This window comes from Maniola hyperantus, chromosome 15 (genome assembly GCF_902806685.2).
Source record: "Maniola hyperantus chromosome 15, iAphHyp1.2, whole genome shotgun sequence".
NCBI classification, from domain to species: Eukaryota; Metazoa; Arthropoda; class Insecta; order Lepidoptera; family Nymphalidae; genus Maniola; species Maniola hyperantus.
The window spans coordinates 2,203,505-2,225,182 of NC_048550.1; the positions used below are offsets into that span (position 1 = coordinate 2,203,505).

Here is a 21,678-nt window from a genome sequence, read left to right on the forward strand (position 1 = left end):
TTTTTAAAATCTCAATTTTCACCTTAATTTTTTTTCACAGTGGTAATCACTTTTAATTATTTAATAATTACTTGAAGATGGAAACAAATGAACTATTAATAAACTTAAATCTAAAAAAAAAGAAAACAATATTAAATTAAAACTAAAATAAATTAAATTAAATCTAAAACCTCATCGAGACCACCGCAGCGAGGCATTGTACCCAAGATGCTGGCAGCATTACCCCTTTGGATGGCCAAACTAATTCTTTGGCCAAGGTAGCTGCCAGCTCTCGGGTCCCCGGTTGACTCGATAACTCTTTTCGCAATTTCTTCAAAAAGAGCTCGAGCCCCCGGGCCCCACGGCCCCAAGGTCTCCACACCAAAAGGCACGAATACGAAGCTCCCATCGAGGTTTTCATATTTGCGCCTTTTGGCCTGTTCGGCGCTGATGGCCGCTGCACCCGCCATAGAGGAGGTCGCCTGAATGTGGGATGCAGCTAAAGTGTCTACACAAGTTGCATCCCAAACAAGCGAGCTGCCCATCTTCCACGGTACGAGCGTCATACCATCAGGTCTCTTGCCATCGCCACGTGCCAAACCAATAGGTTCTAGTACAGCTGGCACATGGGCGGTGGCAAGGGACCTCCGGATGATGTCGTTAAGGGTACTATGGCGGGAGAAGCGACCAGCGCTTCTCGAACAGGAGAGCCCATGGTGGCCGAAGGCGTCAACGCAGTCACCGCAGTGGCAACGGTGAGGCTGGTTTATTGTGGCGCCAAGCCTAAGACCAATCAAAACAGAAAGTGTCGTATGGTCTAACAGAGTGCCCAGGTTGGCAGAGGGAAGAGCATGTAGCCAGTAGCCGGACTCTTTTGCAGAGACAGCGAGAAGACGAGCACGGTCTTTTTTAGAATTTGCGTTTGCTAGTAAAGTGTCAAATGTCGTTTTGCAAATAATGTCGTCCCACTGTCTCTGGGAAGAAAGAGAAACCGGCACTTGGCTGGGACTATGCATGGACCATTCATTTCTTGCCTCTGTTAAGCCAGACACCTCTATGGAACCCAAAGAATTGGATATAATCTTGCCATAGAGAGTGTGTGTACTGTAAACAGAGGAAAGAAATGCTGGCAGCGAAACACTAGAAATTTTGCGAATTCCCAGACCTCCATACCTGATTGGAAGAGAAGCCTGGGACCATGCTTGATTACTTATTGGACAATTTAGAATACTAGTGAGAATATTTTTAACAAAAGCATCTAAATTGTCCAATAAAGTATTAAATTTCCAAAGTGGAGAACATCTTAGATAGTAAGTAAATTTTGGAACAAATAAACAAAACCGCAATATTGTGAGAGCCATATGTGGATTAATTTCAAACAGACGGTGGGAGTTACTACTAAATTTTGAAATAGTATTTTCAACAAATTGAGGAACTGATGCATCTAGTACGGGAGCCCCTAGGAGACGAAGTGACTCATCATTTAAAATTTTAATACCAGGAGCCAACATATTGAATTTCTCTAAAATATCTAATTTAGAATCAGCCGAAAACGAATTTGGAACATATATTTCGCATTTATCAAAGTTTAGTTCTAGGCCAATAGATTCAAATTTTGATATAACACTGCTTAGATCGTCCAAAACTGTGTTCACTTCGCCACCTAAGGTCCCATCATCTAAATACCAAACATTGAATTTTGAATTTAGCGTCGAAATGATAGGATGGATAGCCAAACTAAAAACAGCTGGTCCAAGTGGATCCCCCTGCTGACAGCCCACAGCGGAGATCAGTAAATTTTTTTTATATACAAGTTTAGACGGATTCCGGTAGCATTGCGCTAAATATGGAAACAGCTGTGGAAATTTAATTTTTTGGTTTCAGCATCTTTGTTTTATAGGTAGAACAAGATTTTTAATGGTAACAATTCATGCTTGTAGCCAAACGGCAAACGTGTGGATGGGTGTTTGCAAAGACATACCAATATTTTTGAGCGCTTGTCGTTCGATCCGATTGGCTGCAAATCAATACAATACAATAACATTATTTATTTGTATAATGTGTGTAGGTACATAAGCTATTAAATCTAAGAAATAGTCCAGCACATTAGCCATGTTGGAGTACAAATATAATATGATTCAAAAGTTATAAGGCTGTGATAGACGAACAGACGGACAAGTGCAATTTCACTCAAGTAGGAGACCTCGCTTTGGACAAAAAGTACTGTGTGGTGTTTGCCGATGCTTGTTGTTTGCCACAGGCATGAAGTGGAACCATAAGATTTTTCATACGTTGCTATCTACACAGCTCGTATTCAATACCACAGACCAATAACTTATATTCAATACATCCATAGAATACATCCTAAATAGCTGTCAAAGTGACTGCCTGCCAGTGCCACACAACTTTGTCTGTCTGTCAAATTAATAGGCGCGGCCATGTTTGTCTGTAGTGAATAAAATCGAGTTAATTCGCTTTTAGGGAAATAAAATTAACACAATATGCCCAAATGCGACCTAAAAACGAGATACATCCCCGCGACATTCGCCTGGACATTACTTTTGGGCACCACGTCTCTGTTTTTTTATTTTCCGTAAGTATACATTATGTCGATCGGCTGCGATCAGTTTGATATGACAACTTTCACATAAGATTGTAGAATTACTTCTATTTTTATCCCGGGTCTACCTTTGCCCTATTTGACTTCTTGTGTACAATATTTGCTTTCCATGAAATCATGATAAAACACGCTTGTATGATAGTGGCTAATTGTCAGTCTGAGGCAGTCATTATTTACACCACAAAGCAAATATTCCCATTGGAATAAGTCACGATGCATCATTTATCCCTGTCCTTAAATGTAGCCTTTGCCTTTGTATTTAGTGTGAACAAAAGACTGAATCAATAAGAATGAATCACTTAACTTTAGCTCTATAGATTCCATATTAAAAAATATTATCACTTGTCACTCATGGTTTGCTTGTAGTGTGTAAAATAATGGTTCATAAAATTGTAGGTATAATTTTCTATAATCATGTTCTATTAAGTATCTAGTTTGAAAATAGTTTATCATGTTTTTGTTACATGTGATGTTAAACTCCATATTACAAATATATACTTACATACAAAGTTCTTAGTCATTAAAAATTTAAAAACTTGTTACTGTAAAATTTAAATTACAAAATTAAAAATACATTTTTCTATGTATCAGTGTTTAGTTTGTATTAATGCTCACAAACTGACTGCAAACTCTGTGTCAGTTGGAAGTCCACAAAACTATCCTTTCTCTTTATTACTTTATTTTTGAATAGTAAATGAGATTATATTTGCATATATGTAGTTATGATGATAAAAAGCAGTCTATCATGTAAACTATCACCAGAGCTCTAAATTTCCTTACATCTGAAGTTAAATTACTGATTTCTAAGAAGCTTCAACAATTTATAAGAAGTAAGGAAAGGAAGAGATTTCTTTGGCAATGTTACTTAATAACTCTCAAATGGGAACCACTTTTAATATTGTTTTTCGTTGAAGAAATTCTTTTTTCTTAACATTGACTTAATTTTAATGAAAGAAAAAACATGAGATGATGCCTGGGACTTTGGATGCCCATAACTTCATCCGTATGGACATAGATCTTTAAAAATCCCACGGGGACTTTTCCATTTTCAAGCTGGAAAATAGCTGTGCTAATTGAGGGTATAAGCTATCTCCATTCCCAGCCATCAGTTCTGTCATAGGGGACTGAGTAACAAACATCCAAATTTGTTTCAGCTGCCAGTATTACTTGTACAAGCACCCATGGGTTCCTGCATACCAAGGTGTCATAACATTTTTTGTTTTGGCCAATTTTACACTGGCCACTTTCATGGACCCGGGAGTGATACCAAAAGGTAAGGGTACATTAAGGCCAGGGGTATAATGGATATCCATTATCTATATCCATATCTACAAATGCATATCTATTTTAAAAAATCCATAGTCCAGACATATGCAACCTCACAAACCTGAAAACTTATTTTTATTTTCAAAATCTAAATTGCCATTGTGGTACCTAACAGTAATGTTTTCTTAACTAGTACTTTTTAACCGTACAGCTTTTATATGTTATATTTAAAATGGTAGTGACACACAGATGGACAGAGGGCAGTTTTATCCAAAAACTATGAAGCTCTTTAGGTCCTTTGCGCCATGATCGCAAATCGTTTATTCAAATTGGGTACCATATTACACTATTTAATTGACAATTGTTGACTTTGTAAGATCTTACAAAGTCAACAATTGACAATGTAATGGTGATAATTATTATTTACGTAAACTCTAAAAAGGAGGCGTACATAAACATATTTTGATTTTGAACTGGTCATGATTTGCCTTCAAGGCATGTGACTGGAATCACTCCAGACAGTAGGTCTTATTAATGTGAATACATAACATCGTAAGATATCGCTAGGTAACGCTAAACAGACCCAGGCCAGTCAAGGAGTTCTTACTTCGTGCTAATCCATACTTCCATACTATAATATTATAAATACGAAAGTGTGTCTGTCTGTCTGTCTGTCTGTGTGCTAGCTTTTCACAGCTCAACCGTTCAACCGATTTTGATGAAATTTGGTACAGAGTTAGCTTATATCCCGGGGAAGGACATAGGCTACTTTACATTCCGGAAAATTGAGGAGTTCCCACGGGATTTTTAAAAACCTAAATCCACGCGTACGAAGTCGCGGGCATCAGCTAGTAATAATATAATCGTATGAATGGAGACCACCAAGCAATAAGCATTACATATAAATGAAGTAATCGATAAATAAAATACTACTTTTTACTAGCGCTTTCGTTGAATCAAATTGAAAGGATGTTAAAGGCACCTTTTAAAGGGTGTATTTGAAAATTTCCTTCTAGGTGTATTTTCGAAACATCTTTAAAGGATGAATATTCCAAGGGCCGATGCATACCTATCGAGAGGGGTGGCGCCGAGGCGCGGTTCGGTTTATTTTTTATCAACTTACCTCAGCTTATCTATTTTGACATACGTTTGAAACAGAGAATTCAACATCAAGAGTACACATATACAAGGTTTTGTACATGGAGTCAAAAGTCACGTAATAAAGACAATGTGCGGATGAGGGTACCGAACGGGCAATCACGTCGCAACGGAGCTACGGATTGACGTGATTTTTAGCATGGATATAGTTGAAGACCAGGATAGTGACATAGGCTACTTTTTACCCCGGGAAAACAAAAGAGTTCCTACGGGATTTTAAAAAAATCCACGCGAACGAAGTCGCGGGCATCAGCTAGTAGGTAACTAAACAGTTCCCTTGTCTGGAGTGTCAAGGAAATGCTGTAGGAGGTGTACATTGCGCCTAAGAAGTTGTACCTAGTTAGCTGCGTATAGTGCATTCTACACGCATTTAGCGCCTCACTTTAATAATTCAACAACCATGGGAGTTCGTTAGGTGTGAATATATATTGTGTGGATTAGGTAAGATAACGTTTTGATGAGTTTACGTTATGATAGTCTGTTTATACAGATCCTTATTTATGTAGTTCACATTTCGTAGGGTTTCCTAGTGATTATAACTTCGGTCTCCTAGTCGAGCGTCCATGGTTCGATCTCGGGCACGCACCTCTACTTTGTCGGAGTTATGCGCGTCCTAATCAATATCACTTGCGTTGACGGTGAAGGAAAACATCGAGAGGAAACCTGCATGCTTGAGAGTTCTCCATAATGTTCTCAAAGGTGTAAAAAGTGTGACAATCCGCATTTGGTCAGCGAGACTATGGCCAAACTCTTCTCAGTCTGAGAAGAGACTCATGCTCAGTAGTGAGCCGGCGATGGGTCGATCATCGTGACGAAAAATCTATATATATAAAAGTAAAAGCTGACTGACTGACTGATCTATCAACGAACAATTCAAACTGCCGGACGGATCGCGCTGAAATTTGGCATGCACATAGCCATTATGATGTAGACGTCCGCTAAGGAATTTTGAAAATTCAACCCCTAAGGGGGTAAAACAGGGGTTGAAATTTGTGTAGTCCATGTGGACGAAATCGCGTAAAAATTCTCGCCTATACGAAGGCGTGAGGCTCATTTGACATTTCTGATTTGAATCGCTAAATGAGGAATGTCTCTCTAGATTCTAATTTTCCGTCCTCTTTGTTATGTACCTCGAAATCAAAAGTGAATCTTCTAGGCAAGCGCTGGTCTCAGGTCTAGGTGAGTTTTCGTAACATTTTGTCATAATATTCAAACAACTCTGATATAGTTCTAAGACTTTCAGATCCCCTATGTCAATACTAAAATGTAGGTTACTCTAGTCTACATTTACCGCTATCCGAGAAAAAATCGAACCCAATTAATCTGAAAGAGGAGTCTACAGAAAACCTGCACAAAGGGGCAGTGCAAATAAATCAATTTGTCGCATCGACTTATTTTTGCAGCCATTTGAAATTGAAAGCTTTGAATGCGGTGTCTCGGAGTCTACACACATTTCATTGTTATTTTTTAAAATACAAAAAACCGGTCATGTGAGAATCGGACTCGCACAGGAAAGGTTCCGTAACATTGTACAAGAAATAACGCTTTTTCTTTATTTTTGTTAAATGTAACCACAAATAAAAAGCTGTGAAAGTGGTCCGAAAAAATGATTTTTGAAAACTCAACCCCTAAGGGTGTAAAATAGGAGTTTGAAATTTGTGTAGTCCACGCGAACGAAGTCGCGAGCATAACCTAGTAGTACGTATATAATTATTATCTTTACATTGGCTAAAGCATACTCGAAAAGTAATATTTATTTAAACTTAACTTGAAGTTTGTAACTAAATTATTGCGCGAGATGTACATTGTACGTGCTCAAACTTTGTGGGAGTCAATTTTCTACGAGCATGACATAAGTTTTTATTATATCTATTAACCTACCGTTTTTCTTGTAATTAAACTGTTTTAGATTTTTAATTAAAAAGGAAATACGATACGCGCTGAGTTAGATACTTGATCTCTTCATCAGAGACATACGGACAAAGTTGTTCACTTTCTTGTTAGGGTTCCGTACCTCAAAAGGAAAAAGGAACGTTGTCTGTCTGTCTTGCTGTCGTGTCTGTCAAGAAACCTACAGGGTACTTCCCATTGACCTAGAATCATGAAATTTGGCAGGTAGGTAGGTAGGTCTTATAGCAGGCATAAGAGGAAAAATCTGAAAACTGTGAATTTGTGGTTACATCAAATATTAGTGTTTTCAACTTTTAAAGTAAGATTACTAAGTAATAAGTATACCAAGTGGGGTATCATATGAAAGGGCTTTACCTGTACATTCTAAAACAGATTTTTATTTATTATTATGCACAATAGTTTTTATTTATCGTGCAAAATGTCGAAAAAATACGAATTTAGTACAGAACTATCAGTGCGCGAGTCTGACTCGCACTTGACCGGGGTTTTTTAATGATTACGAACTGCTATGGGCCAGATGATGTCTTCGCTGCCTGACAGTCAGTATGGATCTTCTAGACAAAGAAATTCCATCCGTCGATATTAGTTGCGATTGCAGTCAAGCGCAGAATCTTTGTACTACATACGTACCTTCTTCCGCATATGTTGAATCCGGAAGGAGCGTGCAATCCATGCCGCACCATTTCCCTTGATACGCGAACTGGCTCTAAAACATAAGAGCTGAACTACTGAAATCGGCCCAAGCATGATAATATATGTATAGCATTTAAAAGTCTTGAATAAATCTCTACTTCCTTTGATCAAAGTAAAAGAGGTAAAATATATGCACGTGTGAATACAGCGACAAGAAATAAAAAATCGGTCAAGTGTGAGTCGGTTTCGCACCCGAAGGGATCCGTACCGTCGTAGAAGAAATAACACTTTTTAACAAAGCTATTTTTTGTGATGTAACCACAAATTCCCGGTTTTCGGATTTTCCCCTTTACGGCGGTTCGCACTCATCCGATCAGAGTCCGAGAAAATACGTTCCTTTTTGTTTTGTATGGTAGCTTATGACATGTCGTAGATAATCGCTGGTATTCTCACGGATGACGGAAGTGTAGAGCTTAATCGCTCTTACTTATGTTATAAGACGTTGCTACAAGCCTTTCATGATTCTAGGTCAACGGGAAGTACCCTATAGGTTATGATTCCCTTGACAGGTCTTGATAGACACGACAGACGACGAAGTGATCACAAGGGGTCCTTTTTTCCACTTTTTAATTTTTATGGCCATTTTGAAATTTTTATTATTTGTTGTTCATAGCGGCAATAGAATACACATTCTGTGAAAATTTCAAGGGTCGCTCTATTACGGTTCATAAGATACAGCCCGCTGACAGAAAGACGGACGGACGAATAGCGGAGGCTTAATAATAGGGTCCCGTTGGCACCGAGAGGTACGGAACCCTAAAAATGAAGTTGAAGTCACGCTCGAGTAAGACTCACAGCGGTCGAACGCAGTCATTAAAACTGTAGGTAGCTGTTGATTGTTTGACATAGTTATTGATTTAGCAAATTGCACCCGCGAATCTCATTTGCATCTTGATTTCATTATTGCAAGCCGCAGTGCAAACACTTGGCGTAACCAGCGATATTTAAATGTTCCACTAGATGCGGCACTTCAATAGTAACGACTAACGACTAACATATCCAACGAACATTTGGGTCCGCACTCCTGGCAATCGTGCGCTGCGCGACGAGACGTGTCGCGGCAGCACCTTGCGTTGTGCTATATTCCATAGAAACTTATATAAATTAAATTTGCCGCGCCGCGTCGCTCAAGTGCGCTTTGCTTTATATAAACTCGTATAAATTACCTATTTTTACTGCGCAGCTTCGACACCAGACTATTCGACACAGAGAACAGAAGACTATTGGTATGTTCTATTTGACGATGACCGCTCAGTTTTAGTTGTAGTAGTGATAATACCGATAAGTGTTAATGCATTTGTGTGCGTAACGTAAGCGTATCTGTCTAAACTGAGCGCCACTCACACTATGACAATGTGTACGTGTACACTCACACAAACATAGCCAATCGATCTTCGTGAAATGGAACATCAGCTGTACTGAAGCTACTTCATCATCAATAACATCATCATCATCAACCGATAGACGTCCACTGCTGGACATAGGTCTCTTGAAGGGACTTCCACACGCCACGGTCTTACGCCGCCTGAATCCAGCGGCTCCCTGCGACTCGTCTGATGTCCGTCCACCTAATGGGGGGGTCTTCCAACGCTGCGTCTTCCGGTGCGAGGTTGCAATTCCAGCACCTTGGGACCTCAACGTCTATCGGTTTTCCGAACTATGTGCCCTGCCCATTGCCACTTCAGTTTCGCAACCCGTTGAGCTATGTCGGTTACTCTAGTTCTCCTACAGTTCTCCTCATTTCTGATTTGATCACGTAGAGAAACTCCAAGCATAGCTCTCTCCATCGCCCGCTGAGTGACTCTGAGCTTTCTTATGAGGCCCATAGTTAGCGACTATGTCTCAGATTCATATGTCATCACTGACAAAACACACTGTTCGAAGACTTTGGTCTTCAAGCTATTCAAATATGATAACTTGAAAAAATAATTTAGCTTAATTTTTACAAACGGAGTGCGTCTAAAGCAGCAGATTCAGATTGCAAGGAGTGCGGACACCGATGTTCATTGTAACATGTTACTATGAAGCGCCCCATCCAGTAGAACATTTATATCGTTGGCCTCAACAAAATTGTATACACAAGACGATTACACAGTACACACCAATATAAACTTTGTGAGGAAGTCATAAGATTTGTTTTGGGTTGTTAGAGACGTGCCCTTGGTCTGTATGGTGGATTAATTCCTAACTAATGCAGTGAGTTTATTAAATCGGTCATGCTATTACCACCATTAGTCGATACGCGTTTAATTTTTTATCAGGAACTGAATAGAAACTGGGGCACGAGCCATCGACTACAAACCTTTTAACTCGTTTATTGATACCCGATAGTTTATTAATTATATTCTGTCGGGCTTCTTTCAGGACGTATCACTGTCTATTACTCTAATATGGGGTTATTCAAGGGGCGGACCAACGAATTCCTGAAAGGCCGGCAATGCTTTGGCGGTTCCTCTGGTGCTGCAAATGTTCATGGGCGGCGGTAAACACTTAACATCAGGTGACCCGCCTGCTCGCTCGCTATCTCTATTTAAATAATCTGTAATGTAAAGCTAAGCCAAATCCTAGGAGTACCTAAACAAATGCCGTCATAGCACTTTACATTACTCTGTCAAGTTGTATGTTTATCCAGATCTAGATTATGCTCGCGACTCTGTCCGTGTGGACTACACAAATTTCAAACCCCTATTTCACCCCATTAGGGGTTGAATTTTCAAAAATCCTTTCTTAGTGGATGCCTACGTCATTTGCATGCCAAATTTCAACCCAATCCGTCTAGAAGTTTGAGCTGTGCGTTGATAAATCAGTCAGTCAATCACTCACCTTTTCCTTTTATATATTTAGAAGATTTTTCAAACGGCGGTGGCTGACGGCACCCTGTGACTTGTTTGATGCCGTCTGTCAACCTAGTGGGGGGCTTTCCTACGCTGCGCTTTCCGGTGCAAGGTCGCCATTCTAGCCTTGGAACCCCACTTTTCGAATTATGTATGTGGCCTGCCCATCGCCATTTCAGCTTCCCAACCCGTTGAGCTACGTGAGTTACCCTGGTTCTTCTACGGATCTTTTCATTTCTGATTTGATCACGTAGAGAAACTGCAAGTATAGCTGGAGGATAGTTGTACCTTTAACAACAATTTTTGTTATCAGCTCCACCTGACGAGGATCGCGAGGACGACTTCCGAGCGCCGCTGTACCGTAGCGTAGAAATCAACGGCATAACCGTGCGGATGAAATGGTGCGTCACGTGCAAGTTCTACCGCCCGCCGCGCTGCAGCCACTGTTCCGTGTGCAACCATTGTATAGAGGTGAGTTGACCGTACGAGACGACTTCCGAGCGCCGCTGTACCGTAGCGTAGAAATCAACGGCATAACCGTGCGGATGAAATGGTGCGTCACGTGCAAGTTCTACCGCCCTCCGCGCTGCAGCCACTGTTCCGTGTGCAACCATTGTATAGAGGTGAGTTGACCGTATGAGACGACTTCCGAGCGCCGCTGTACCGTAGCGTAGAAATCAACGGCATAACCGTGCGGATGAAATGGTGCGTCACGTGCAAGTTCTACCGCCCTCCGCGCTGCAGCCACTGTTCCGTGTGCAACCATTGTATAGAGGTGAGTTGACCGTACGAGACGACTTCCGAGCGCCGCTGTACCGTAGCGTAGAAATCAACGGCATAACCGTGCGGATGAAATGGTGCGTCACGTGCAAGTTCTACCGCCCGCCGCGCTGCAGCCACTGTTCCGTGTGCAACCATTGTATAGAGGTGAGTTGACCGTATGAGACGACTTCCGAGCGCCGCTGTACCGTAGCATAGAAATCAACGGCATAACCGTGCGGATGAAATGGTGCGTCACGTGCAAGTTCTACCGCCCTCCATTGTATAGAGGTGAGTTCTTCTCTTGATGTTCTATGAAATTATTCGTTCTATCAAGCACTTGGTCGCTTAGTCAGGTTGGAGTTTCATAAGAACACGTGGTCTAATACGGCCAGTAGATTTGGACTTGAACTACTAGTGCGCAAGATTCCTAATTATACTTGTAATCTCAGAAACCGGACACACATCTGTATCTATATATTATATCTAAATATATAAAAGGATAAGATGACTGACTGGCTGATTGACTGATTTGTCAACGCACAGCTCAAACTACTGGACGGATCGGGCTAAAATCTGGCATGTAGGTAGCTATTTATGACTAAGGCATCCGCTAAGAAAGTATTCCTGAAAATTCAACCCATAAAGGGGTAAAATAGAGGTTTTAAATTTGTGTGTCCACGCGGACTAAGTCGTGGGGATAAGCTACACAGGGTTACAGGAAAATAGGACACGATCCCGTTAAAGGGTTATAGTACAAGACATTAGCTATCAAACAACCCCTAAAGTGCTTATGCGAAAGTGTATCGTTTTCGAGTTATTCATTTTTTTATTTTTTTCTTGATTTTATGATTTTTTTGTGATTTTTTTGTACCAATGGATAGCTACCGAAACGTAGATGTTTTTAAAATAATCCGCAGGATAAGTGCCATAGTAATTTTTACAGAAAATTTGCAAGTTATTCAAAGAATTAAATTTAAAAATCGAAAACTTGTACAGTTTTTGGGCTGTAATTTTAACATGCTTGAAGATTTTTCTTGTTTTGTAACTGTTTATTATTAACAAGGATATGTACTAGCAAGATATAAAAAAAAATCTGATGAAATACATTGTTCCTTTTTTTTATTAATTTTCAAAGTGGCAAACACCCCTTTATCAAGAAAAAAATAAAAAAATGAATAACTCGAAAACGATACACTTTCGCATAAGCACTTTAAGGGTTGTTTGATAGCTAATGTCCTGTACAACCCCCTAACAGGATCGTGTCCTCTTTTCCTGTAACCCTGTATACTTTATACTATACTTTGTGTTTGCAGACATTTGATCACCACTGTCCGTGGGTGAACAACTGCATCGGGCGGCGGAACTACCGGTTCTTCTTCTTCTTCCTCATATCGCTGTCCATCCACATGCTGAGCATATTCGGCCTCAGCCTCTACTACATCATGAACAACAACAAGACGCTCACGCAGGTCGAGCCTATTGTGTCGTATCCTTTACAAACAACAACATATTCCGAAAAATTTCAGGCACATTTAGATTCACATAGTTATTATATTTATTTCATCATAAAGTGACGTTTATATCCTGTTATATCAGCATGACTAGGTCTATTATTTATTTATTATTAATGCATAATCAATATTAAAGCATGGCCAGTATTCTCAGTCACGTATCCGGTTAGAAGGACTATAATATCTTATATAATATTAGTGGGACTATAATATCAGATTTTTTATTAATTTACTTCAATGCACAACCAATAAATATATATGCTATACATTAACACTGGTATTCATAGACAAGATAGGGGCGACATGTGTTATATTCAACCTTTACGCAATGCATTAAGGTCGAATATGACACATCCTCATACGTCAAAAATGGTCATATCTTGGAATGGTCCTCAAAAAAAGTCATATCTTGACTATGAATTCCTGAGTAAGGACTTGATGCTCGAGACCATTATCTACCCGTTAATCTAAGGAATTTGAGAGAGACATGAGATTATGCCACTAGTTAGTACGATATTTTTCTGTATATACGGCAAATGTCATGATCAGAACACTACACCATGCTCCAAAGCGTGCCGATGCCATCATCCACATTATTTTGGCGCGTTCCTTAAGTTCTGGTGATGTCATTAGCATTTTTGACTGAAATCATAATAACGTAAAGATGCTAAAATCTTGGCTTGATGTCCAAATCTCTTGGTTTAATGACAAAATGTTGAGGATCTATATATCCAATGAGTTTTGAGTATAAATTCTGTACCATTGTTTCATTATGTACAATCCTGAACTGGAATCACACAGAATGGTAATAATGGGCATTATCGCACTCCTAGCGATACCGATATTCGGTTTGACGGGCTTCCACATGGTGTTAGTGTCGCGGGGGCGCACCACCAACGAGCAGGTGACGGGCAAGTTCACCGGCGGATACAACCCATTCTCCAAGGGCTGCTGGTCCAACTGCTGCTACACGCAGTTCGGCCCGCAGTATCCTAGGTAAGGATACATTCTATCCTACTTCCACATGGTGTTAGTGTCGCGGGGGCGCACCACCAACGAGCAGGTGACGGGCAAGTTCACCGGCGGATACAACCCATTCTCCAAGGGCTGCTGGTCCAACTGCTGCTACACGCAGTTCGGCCCGCAGTATCCTAGGTAAGGATACATTCTATCCTACTTCCACATGGTGTTAGTGTCGCGGGGGCGCACCACCAACGAGCAGGTGACGGGCAAGTTCACCGGCGGATACAACCCATTCTCCAAGGGCTGCTGGTCCAACTGCTGCTACACGCAGTTCGGCCCGCAGTATCCTAGGTAAGGATACATTCTATCCTACTTCCACATGGTGTTAGTGTCGCGGGGGCGCACCACCAACGAGCAGGTGACGGGCAAGTTCACCGGCGGATACAACCCATTCTCCAAGGGCTGCTGGTCCAACTGCTGCTACACGCAGTTCGGCCCGCAGTATCCTAGGTAAGGATACATTCTATCCTACTTCCACATGGTGTTAGTGTCGCGGGGGCGCACCACCAACGAGCAGGTGACGGGCAAGTTCACCGGCGGATACAACCCATTCTCCAAGGGCTGCTGGTCCAACTGCTGCTACACGCAGTTCGGCCCGCAGTATCCTAGGTAAGGATACATTCTATCCTACTTCCACATGGTGTTAGTGTCGCGGGGGCGCACCACCAACGAGCAGGTGACGGGCAAGTTCACCGGCGGATACAACCCATTCTCCAAGGGCTGCTGGTCCAACTGCTGCTACACGCAGTTCGGCCCGCAGTATCCTAGGTAAGGATACATTCTATCCTACTTCCACATGGTGTTAATGTCGCGGGGGCGCACCACCAACGAGCAGGTGACGGGCAAGTTCACCGGCGGATACAACCCATTCTCCAAGGGCTGCTGGTCCAACTGCTGCTACACGCAGTTCGGCCCGCAGTATCCTAGGTAAGGATACATTCTATCCTACTTCCACATGGTGTTAGTGTCGCGGGGGCGCACCACCAACGAGCAGGTGACGGGCAAGTTCACCGGCGGATACAACCCATTCTCCAAGGGCTGCTGGTCCAACTGCTGCTACACGCAGTTCGGCCCGCAGTATCCTAGGTAAGGATACATTCTATCCTACTTCCACATGGTGTTAGTGTCGCGGGGGCGCACCACCAACGAGCAGGTGACGGGCAAGTTCACCGGCGGATACAACCCATTCTCCAAGGGCTGCTGGTCCAACCGCTGCTACACGCAGTTCGGCCCGCAGTATCCTAGGTAAGGATACATTCTATCCTACTTCCACATGGTGTTAGTGTCGCGGGGGCGCACCACCAACGAGCAGGTGACGGGCAAGTTCACCGGCGGATACAACCCATTCTCCAAGGGCTGCTGGTCCAACTGCTGCTACACGCAGTTCGGCCCGCAGTATCCTAGGTAAGGATACATTCTATCCTACTTCCACATGGTGTTAGTGTCGCGGGGGCGCACCACCAACGAGCAGGTGACGGGCAAGTTCACCGGCGGATACAACCCATTCTCCAAGGGCTGCTGGTCCAACTGCTGCTACACGCAGTTCGGCCCGCAGTATCCTAGGTAAGGATACATTCTATCCTACTTCCACATGGTGTTAGTGTCGCGGGGGCGCACCACCAACGAGCAGGTGACGGGCAAGTTCACCGGCGGATACAACCCATTCTCCAAGGGCTGCTGGTCCAACTGCTGCTACACGCAGTTCGGCCCGCAGTATCCTAGGTAAGGATACATTCTATCCTACTTCCACATGGTGTTAGTGTCGCGGGGGCGCACCACCAACGAGCAGGTGACGGGCAAGTTCACCGGCGGATACAACCCATTCTCCAAGGGCTGCTGGTCCAACTGCTGCTACACGCAGTTCGGCCCGCAGTATCCTAGGTAAGGATACATTCTATCCTACTTCCACATGGTGTTAGTGTCGCGGGGGCGCACCACCAACGAGCAGGTGACGGGCAAGTTCACCGGCGGATACAACCCATTCTCCAAGGGCTGCTGGTCCAACTGCTGCTACACGCAGTTCGGCCCGCAGTATCCTAGGTAAGGATACATTCTATCCTACTTCCACATAGTGTTAGTGTCGCGGGGGCGCACCACCAACGAGCAGGTGACGGGCAAGTTCACCGGCGGATGCAACCCATTCTCCAAGGGCTGCTGGTCCAACTGCTGCTACACGCAGTTCGGCCCGCAGTATCCTAGGTAAGGATACATTCTATCCTACTTCCACATGGTGTTAGTGTCGCGGGGGCGCACCACCAACGAGCAGGTGACGGGCAAGTTCACCGGCGGATACAACCCATTCTCCAAGGGCTGCTGGTCCAACTGCTGCTACACGCAGTTCGGCCCGCAGTATCCTAGGTAAGGATACATTTTATCCTAGATTTCTTCCAGCACTGGACCTTTGAGCCCAGAAATTACAATCAAACATTTTTGTTGCTATTGGCAATGTGGCATAGGCCAATATTTTTTCTTCTTCCAATAATCTATTTCGAGTAATTTAATAGACTAGGGTCGGAGATCATAATATATTAACATTAATTTGTCTGTACCTTACTTAACATTTAAATAATATGATAAGGAAAAAAAACTCTTAACAGTATACAAATGGTTGGAAAATGTAGTTAATGGTGTAAGTAATTAAGGAAAAATCGACCCGACTAAGTAAAAGTCCTGACGCATTCCAAACAAACTTATCGTCAGTGGCTAGAGCTAGATCTAAGAGGCTATGTGATTTTTCCAGCCTGGTCCGACCATCCAAGTACATATAAAAGGGCGGTAAGAATTATTCTTAGATCTAAGACGCTATCTGATTTTTCCAGCCTGGTCCGACCGTCCAAGTACATATAAAAGGGCGGTAAGAATTATTCTTGGATCTAAGACGCTATGCGATTTTTCCAGCCTGGTCCGACCATCCAAGTACATATAAAAGGGCGGTAAGAATTATTATTCTTAGATCTAAGACAGCCTGGTCCGACCATCCAAGTACCTACATATAAAAAGGCAGTAAGAATTATTCTTAGATCTAAGACATTATGTGATTTTTCCAGCCTGGTCCCCGACCGTCCAAGTACATATATTATTTTATTCTTAGATCTAAGACGCTATGTGATTTTTCCAGCCTGGTCCGACCGTCCAAGTACATATAAAAGAGCGGTAAGAATTATTCTTAGATCTAAGACGCTTTGTGATTTTTCCAGCCTGGTCCGACCGTCCAAGTACATATACAAGGGCGGCAAGAAGCGGCGCGACGGCGGCGCGGGCGGCGCGGCGATATCCACGATCGCGGCCGACCACCACGCGCAGGTAAAGACGTACACCGCGGACAACGGCACCGCGCACCGCCCGCTCGGCGCGCACGCGCACTACAACAAGGTGAGAGCCAGACCAGCACCGCCAGTGTGTTTTCTGTCTAGTATGATAGTGTGTTTTAGTGTTTAAACTATCGTGAGTGATTTCCATTATACATATCTCACACTCACTCACGTGTTTAGTCGAACGTTAGCCCGACTAGTTTCGAACCCATCCGGGATCCTTTTTCAAAGGAAGTCAGTTCGCGCACGCGTCGCGGTTGAGACTTGAAAAAGTTGTAAAAGTTGTTTAGGTTTGAAAAAGGACCACGGATGAGTTTGATACTAGTCGGGCTAACGTTTAACTAAACACGTGAATAAAGCCGGGTGTGAGATATGTATGATAGTGTGTTTTTGTCTAATTATGTTATAGGTTGTTTTTTTAGAGCGTGAAATTTTAATGGTTGTTTTCTCTCAGCGAAATAATTTTGTTTTGGTAGTACAATCGATTTAACAAAAAAAAAATATTACAAAAAATTATGATGATGAAGATCCTCCTCAACCCGGTTGCCTGGTAGAGCGCTTCAAAGCGATGAAGCTGCCAACTGTACCTTTTTTATTTTATTTTTAAGCTTAGAGAATTATTTAAGAATATTTGCATCTTTATTTTGTTGTACAATAAAACATATTTGATTCATTCATTCATTCATTCATTCAATATGATGTCATTTATTCATGATTTACAATTATGAAAAACTTGATAGCGACCTTGAACGGATGCGTCTGGAGCAAGGCTAATTTGTTGGCAGCGCGAGCGATTTAAGTAGTCCGTTCATTATGTCTAGTGAATTACTATTGTTTCTCACGATTTTGAGTTTTGAGTTGAATTTTTTTTTTATTATTTCAAACCTAAGACATTTTTATTTTTAAAAACTGCTCTATAGTACTACTGAGGGCAAATCGTTCTGCCGCGGGGAAATAACCATTACAATTTCACACTGTAGATGTTATTATGTTATGTTATGTTATATGTTATTATTGTTAGGTGAGTGGTCAGCTAGTGAGTGTGTGTAATTAGTTTAATTGAACGATTTCATAGAGTGGTATTTATTCTATGACAAGTATGCGCTTGAGTACTATTTCGGTGGACATGTAGAACAGAATAAAATGTAAGTTTTTATTCAAGTAAATTTTTACAAGTGCTTTTGAATCGACAAGTAAATTTAATGCTTTGCAATGCCCTTCCTACCGAGAAGAACCAGCAAAAAACTCGGCGATTGCGCTTTTTAGAAACTAACTTCCTGTACTGTAAACTGTACCGTCGGGCGTGATCCCAGGAGACGCGGTTTTGAATCCTGCTGGTCCGCAAATTTTGATATGTATTTAAAATTATTTAGAAATTTCCTTGAAGTGTAGGTAAAACTATTTTTAAAAAAAAACGCTAAATTATATAATTTTAATACCATGCTTTTATAGACCATAAGAACGTAAAAAGGCTCGAAACCATTTAGACCTTCATTTCAAAGTAGTTATCACGCTTGTAGAGCAATCACATACCTTCAATTCACAAATCCCAGAATGCTTTTATATTGGCCTGGTTATAACTATTTAAAAATGTGAATTGAAGACATGGTATGTCTGGCTCTCTAATAAATTATAATTATTAATAATTTCTGTTATCAAAGTAAATTAAGGATAAGCAAGAAAAATATGAGATTGAAAACTATTGGTATAAAGAAATGAGGTATTTATTTTGCAAAATGACTAGCAATAAAATTTATATTTTAAACTATTAACTATTAATTTACAATCACACATAATTATTATGATTGTTCAATTTCACATTTTTAGTAATATTCGTGTTTTAATCAAAAAGACCAATCTATCTATAGTATTTTCTCTGTTTTTTTTTTTTTTGTTGGTAAAAGCAAGAATGAAAAGGCAATCAATACCTTGCATACCAGAAACGAATATGTGCCGGTAACTAAAAATGTTTAGTTTATACAGCCAATCAGGCTGTTCAAATCTATTTCTATCTACAAAGAATTCCAACGTAAAGTAAAATTTCTCTGCATCGTATTTCTCATTGCTGAGGGTCGTTAAAATGGTAGAAACTTTCTTGGAATAATAATGCGGTGGATTCCCAAATCCTTCCACATACAACTCGATCAAGAGAACGAAATTTTGACTCCATTTTACGGTTATTATCAGATATTAGTGATGGTCTGACGGCTTAGCTCTCCGAGGCACCGAGATAGCGAAAAGGTCAAAGTCGGGCCTGTAAAGTCGGCTACGGGCTACCCATTCAATTACCGACTTGAGTCAATGGGGGTAACTTAAGGTAGTATAAGTGTCTGTTATTGTGAGCCAAATTCATCTGTTCGCAACGGCAACTAACGCATGTTCACAGTTATCCCCCGGTCGGGAAGAACACGAGGGTGAGCTGGAAGGGCCGGGTGCATCTCAATCTGCGGATTGTGAGCCCACGCCGCCGCCCCTGCAGCGCCGAGGGTCCTCCGCAAACCTCTTCCCTCCGGCTGAGCCGCACCATCACTTGCCGCCACGACCACACCATTACCCGAGGCTCAGTCCGCTTTCTAGGAACACTAGGTAAGGAATAGCTAACATGCACAGGTATCTTCAGGTATTAAGCAGAGCTATATTGCTGTTAAAGTCAGCAGAAATTCAAAAAATCTTTGGATCATATTCGGATCTCGAGGTAAGTCAAAAAGGTCTATGTGCAATTTTTCCAATTAGCTTCGGGTATTGTGCTTGCCATGTTTTCAACGGCAGAAACCCAGAAAAAACTTTGGGCCATATTCGGATCTTGAAGTAAGTCAAATAAGTCTATGAGCAATTTTTACAGCTATCTTCGGGTATGAGGCAGAGTTATCCTGCTTGTGCCACTCTTTCAGTAGCAGAAAACTAAAAAAGCTTTCGACCACATTCGGATCTTGAAGTAAGTCAAATAGGTCTGTGAGCCATTTTAAAGTGGTATTATAAAGTTTTAGTTAGCACGTTATAGAAATGAGTTCTCAGGCATCTCTCGCCTCTTTGAGTGGCGACGCACACTGTTTTTTAAATCGGCAAGGTTGCTTTCAGACACATCGGTAGCTTTCAGAAAATAGAAAGGAACATACCTCAGATATCCACTTATCTTCTTTCAGTCATGGCGGTACAACTACCTCAGGGTACCGGGTGGTGATGGAGCCATTACGGTACGAGACAGGGTCAAATGGAGGAGCGCGGCCCTCCCCTACGATGCAGCAACGCATCAAGGCTCTTGGTGTGCCCACGCCTTTAGCTGTTACCAGTCCTGTGCGGAGGTATGTATACCCCTAAATACGAGTAATTGAGAAAGCGGGAATTCAAAGGAGTTTCTAACAGAAACATTGTATACCTTTCAATAAAAGTGAAACACACAAACTTTATCTAAATCTACCCTCATTTTTCACAAAGAAAATTAATCACGTATTTTGTAGTTTTTTTAACTAGGTACATTAGCTTTCAAGATTTCTTATAGATCTTGTAGTAGCGTATTAGTAATATAGTCCGGTGTTATTAAAAATAGATATGGAATGGATAGCATTAGTAATAGAATTAATTATATTCGTTCTTTTTACCTTTGAATTCCCGCTTGTAAAATGCAATAATGAATTGGTAATATAATATTTCTAGCTTATAACGATCAATGTTGGGTGTCCACACATCTCAACTTGCTTAGTTGTTGGTAGATCAAAATTTTCTAATGGTACAATTGGTGATTATCAAAATGGAGACTGTTCCCATAGATTAGGTATTTATTTTTCCCAAATTCATGGCCTCTTCCCATCGTATTCACACCACTAAAATGTTTTTACGAAACTAAACTTCCTATCCGATCTGCATTGCTTATATGTTTTGGTTCTATGAGTGTTAGAGTATTTTTATTTGCATGTAAAATGTTTTGCTTCACATGATGCCATGTACATTCTTTTGGGAACACAACTGTTATGTTTTTTTTTTTCGTTTTCTCACCAATTTATATATATATTGGCTTTGTCATATCTTTCCGTTGTGAAATATACCAATTTAAAAAATCTAATTTATTATTTTGTAACGGAAAGTATGCTGCAGGTTTGCTTTCATGTTATATCACAAAAAACATATTATAATAAATTCTTTTTTAAACTTTCAAACAAAAATCGGGCTAGAAGGACCACAATGGTACTGATTCTGAGTGGAACTTAATTTTGGAGTATTAGCTTTTTCTTGCCAATGTAATAAGAAAAGGAAAGACAAACCTAATTTAATGAAGAACTGTCGAACCTCGTGATTTTAGGTGTCAGTCGTCAGCCGTGAGTTTGAGAGTGCACTAGAATTTAGTCTTTAAATTAATTCAAGTTCAGTCCTTTTTTAGCATTATTAAAAAGAAAAAGATACAGATACTCTAAATTAAGTTTAGAGAAAACATCAGAATCGACGCCAATGTGTGAGCAAACTTGTTACAATAATAACATTCATGTCATTTTACTAATACACGTTCAAACTGGGCACATCTTTTGGTTACAGTAAAAGAAACTTTCAAGATTAATTTTAAAGTTGTGCTCAGTTGAATGTCTTCTTTTCGTCGTTTTATGTTGTATGTAAAATAA

The 21,678-nt window shown here is 41.1% G+C and overlaps 1 protein-coding gene across 1 annotated transcript in view; it reads left to right on the forward strand.

The window, feature by feature from the left end:
• The first annotated feature begins 2,406 nt into the window (after positions 1-2,406).
• Zdhhc8 (zinc finger DHHC-type containing 8) overlaps positions 2,407-21,678 on the forward strand; it is a 32,149-nt gene continuing 12,877 nt past the window's right edge. The window contains exons 1-8 of the mRNA XM_069503210.1: positions 2,407-2,572; positions 3,754-3,872; positions 10,775-10,932; positions 12,537-12,709; positions 13,536-13,730; positions 16,955-17,129; positions 19,455-19,654; positions 20,212-20,370. Of these exons, the coding sequence (XP_069359311.1) occupies positions 2,481-2,572; positions 3,754-3,872; positions 10,775-10,932; positions 12,537-12,709; positions 13,536-13,730; positions 16,955-17,129; positions 19,455-19,654; positions 20,212-20,370 (1,271 nt within the window). The 5' untranslated portion in view covers positions 2,407-2,480. The remainder of the gene's footprint in view (positions 2,573-3,753; positions 3,873-10,774; positions 10,933-12,536; positions 12,710-13,535; positions 13,731-16,954; positions 17,130-19,454; positions 19,655-20,211; positions 20,371-21,678) is intronic.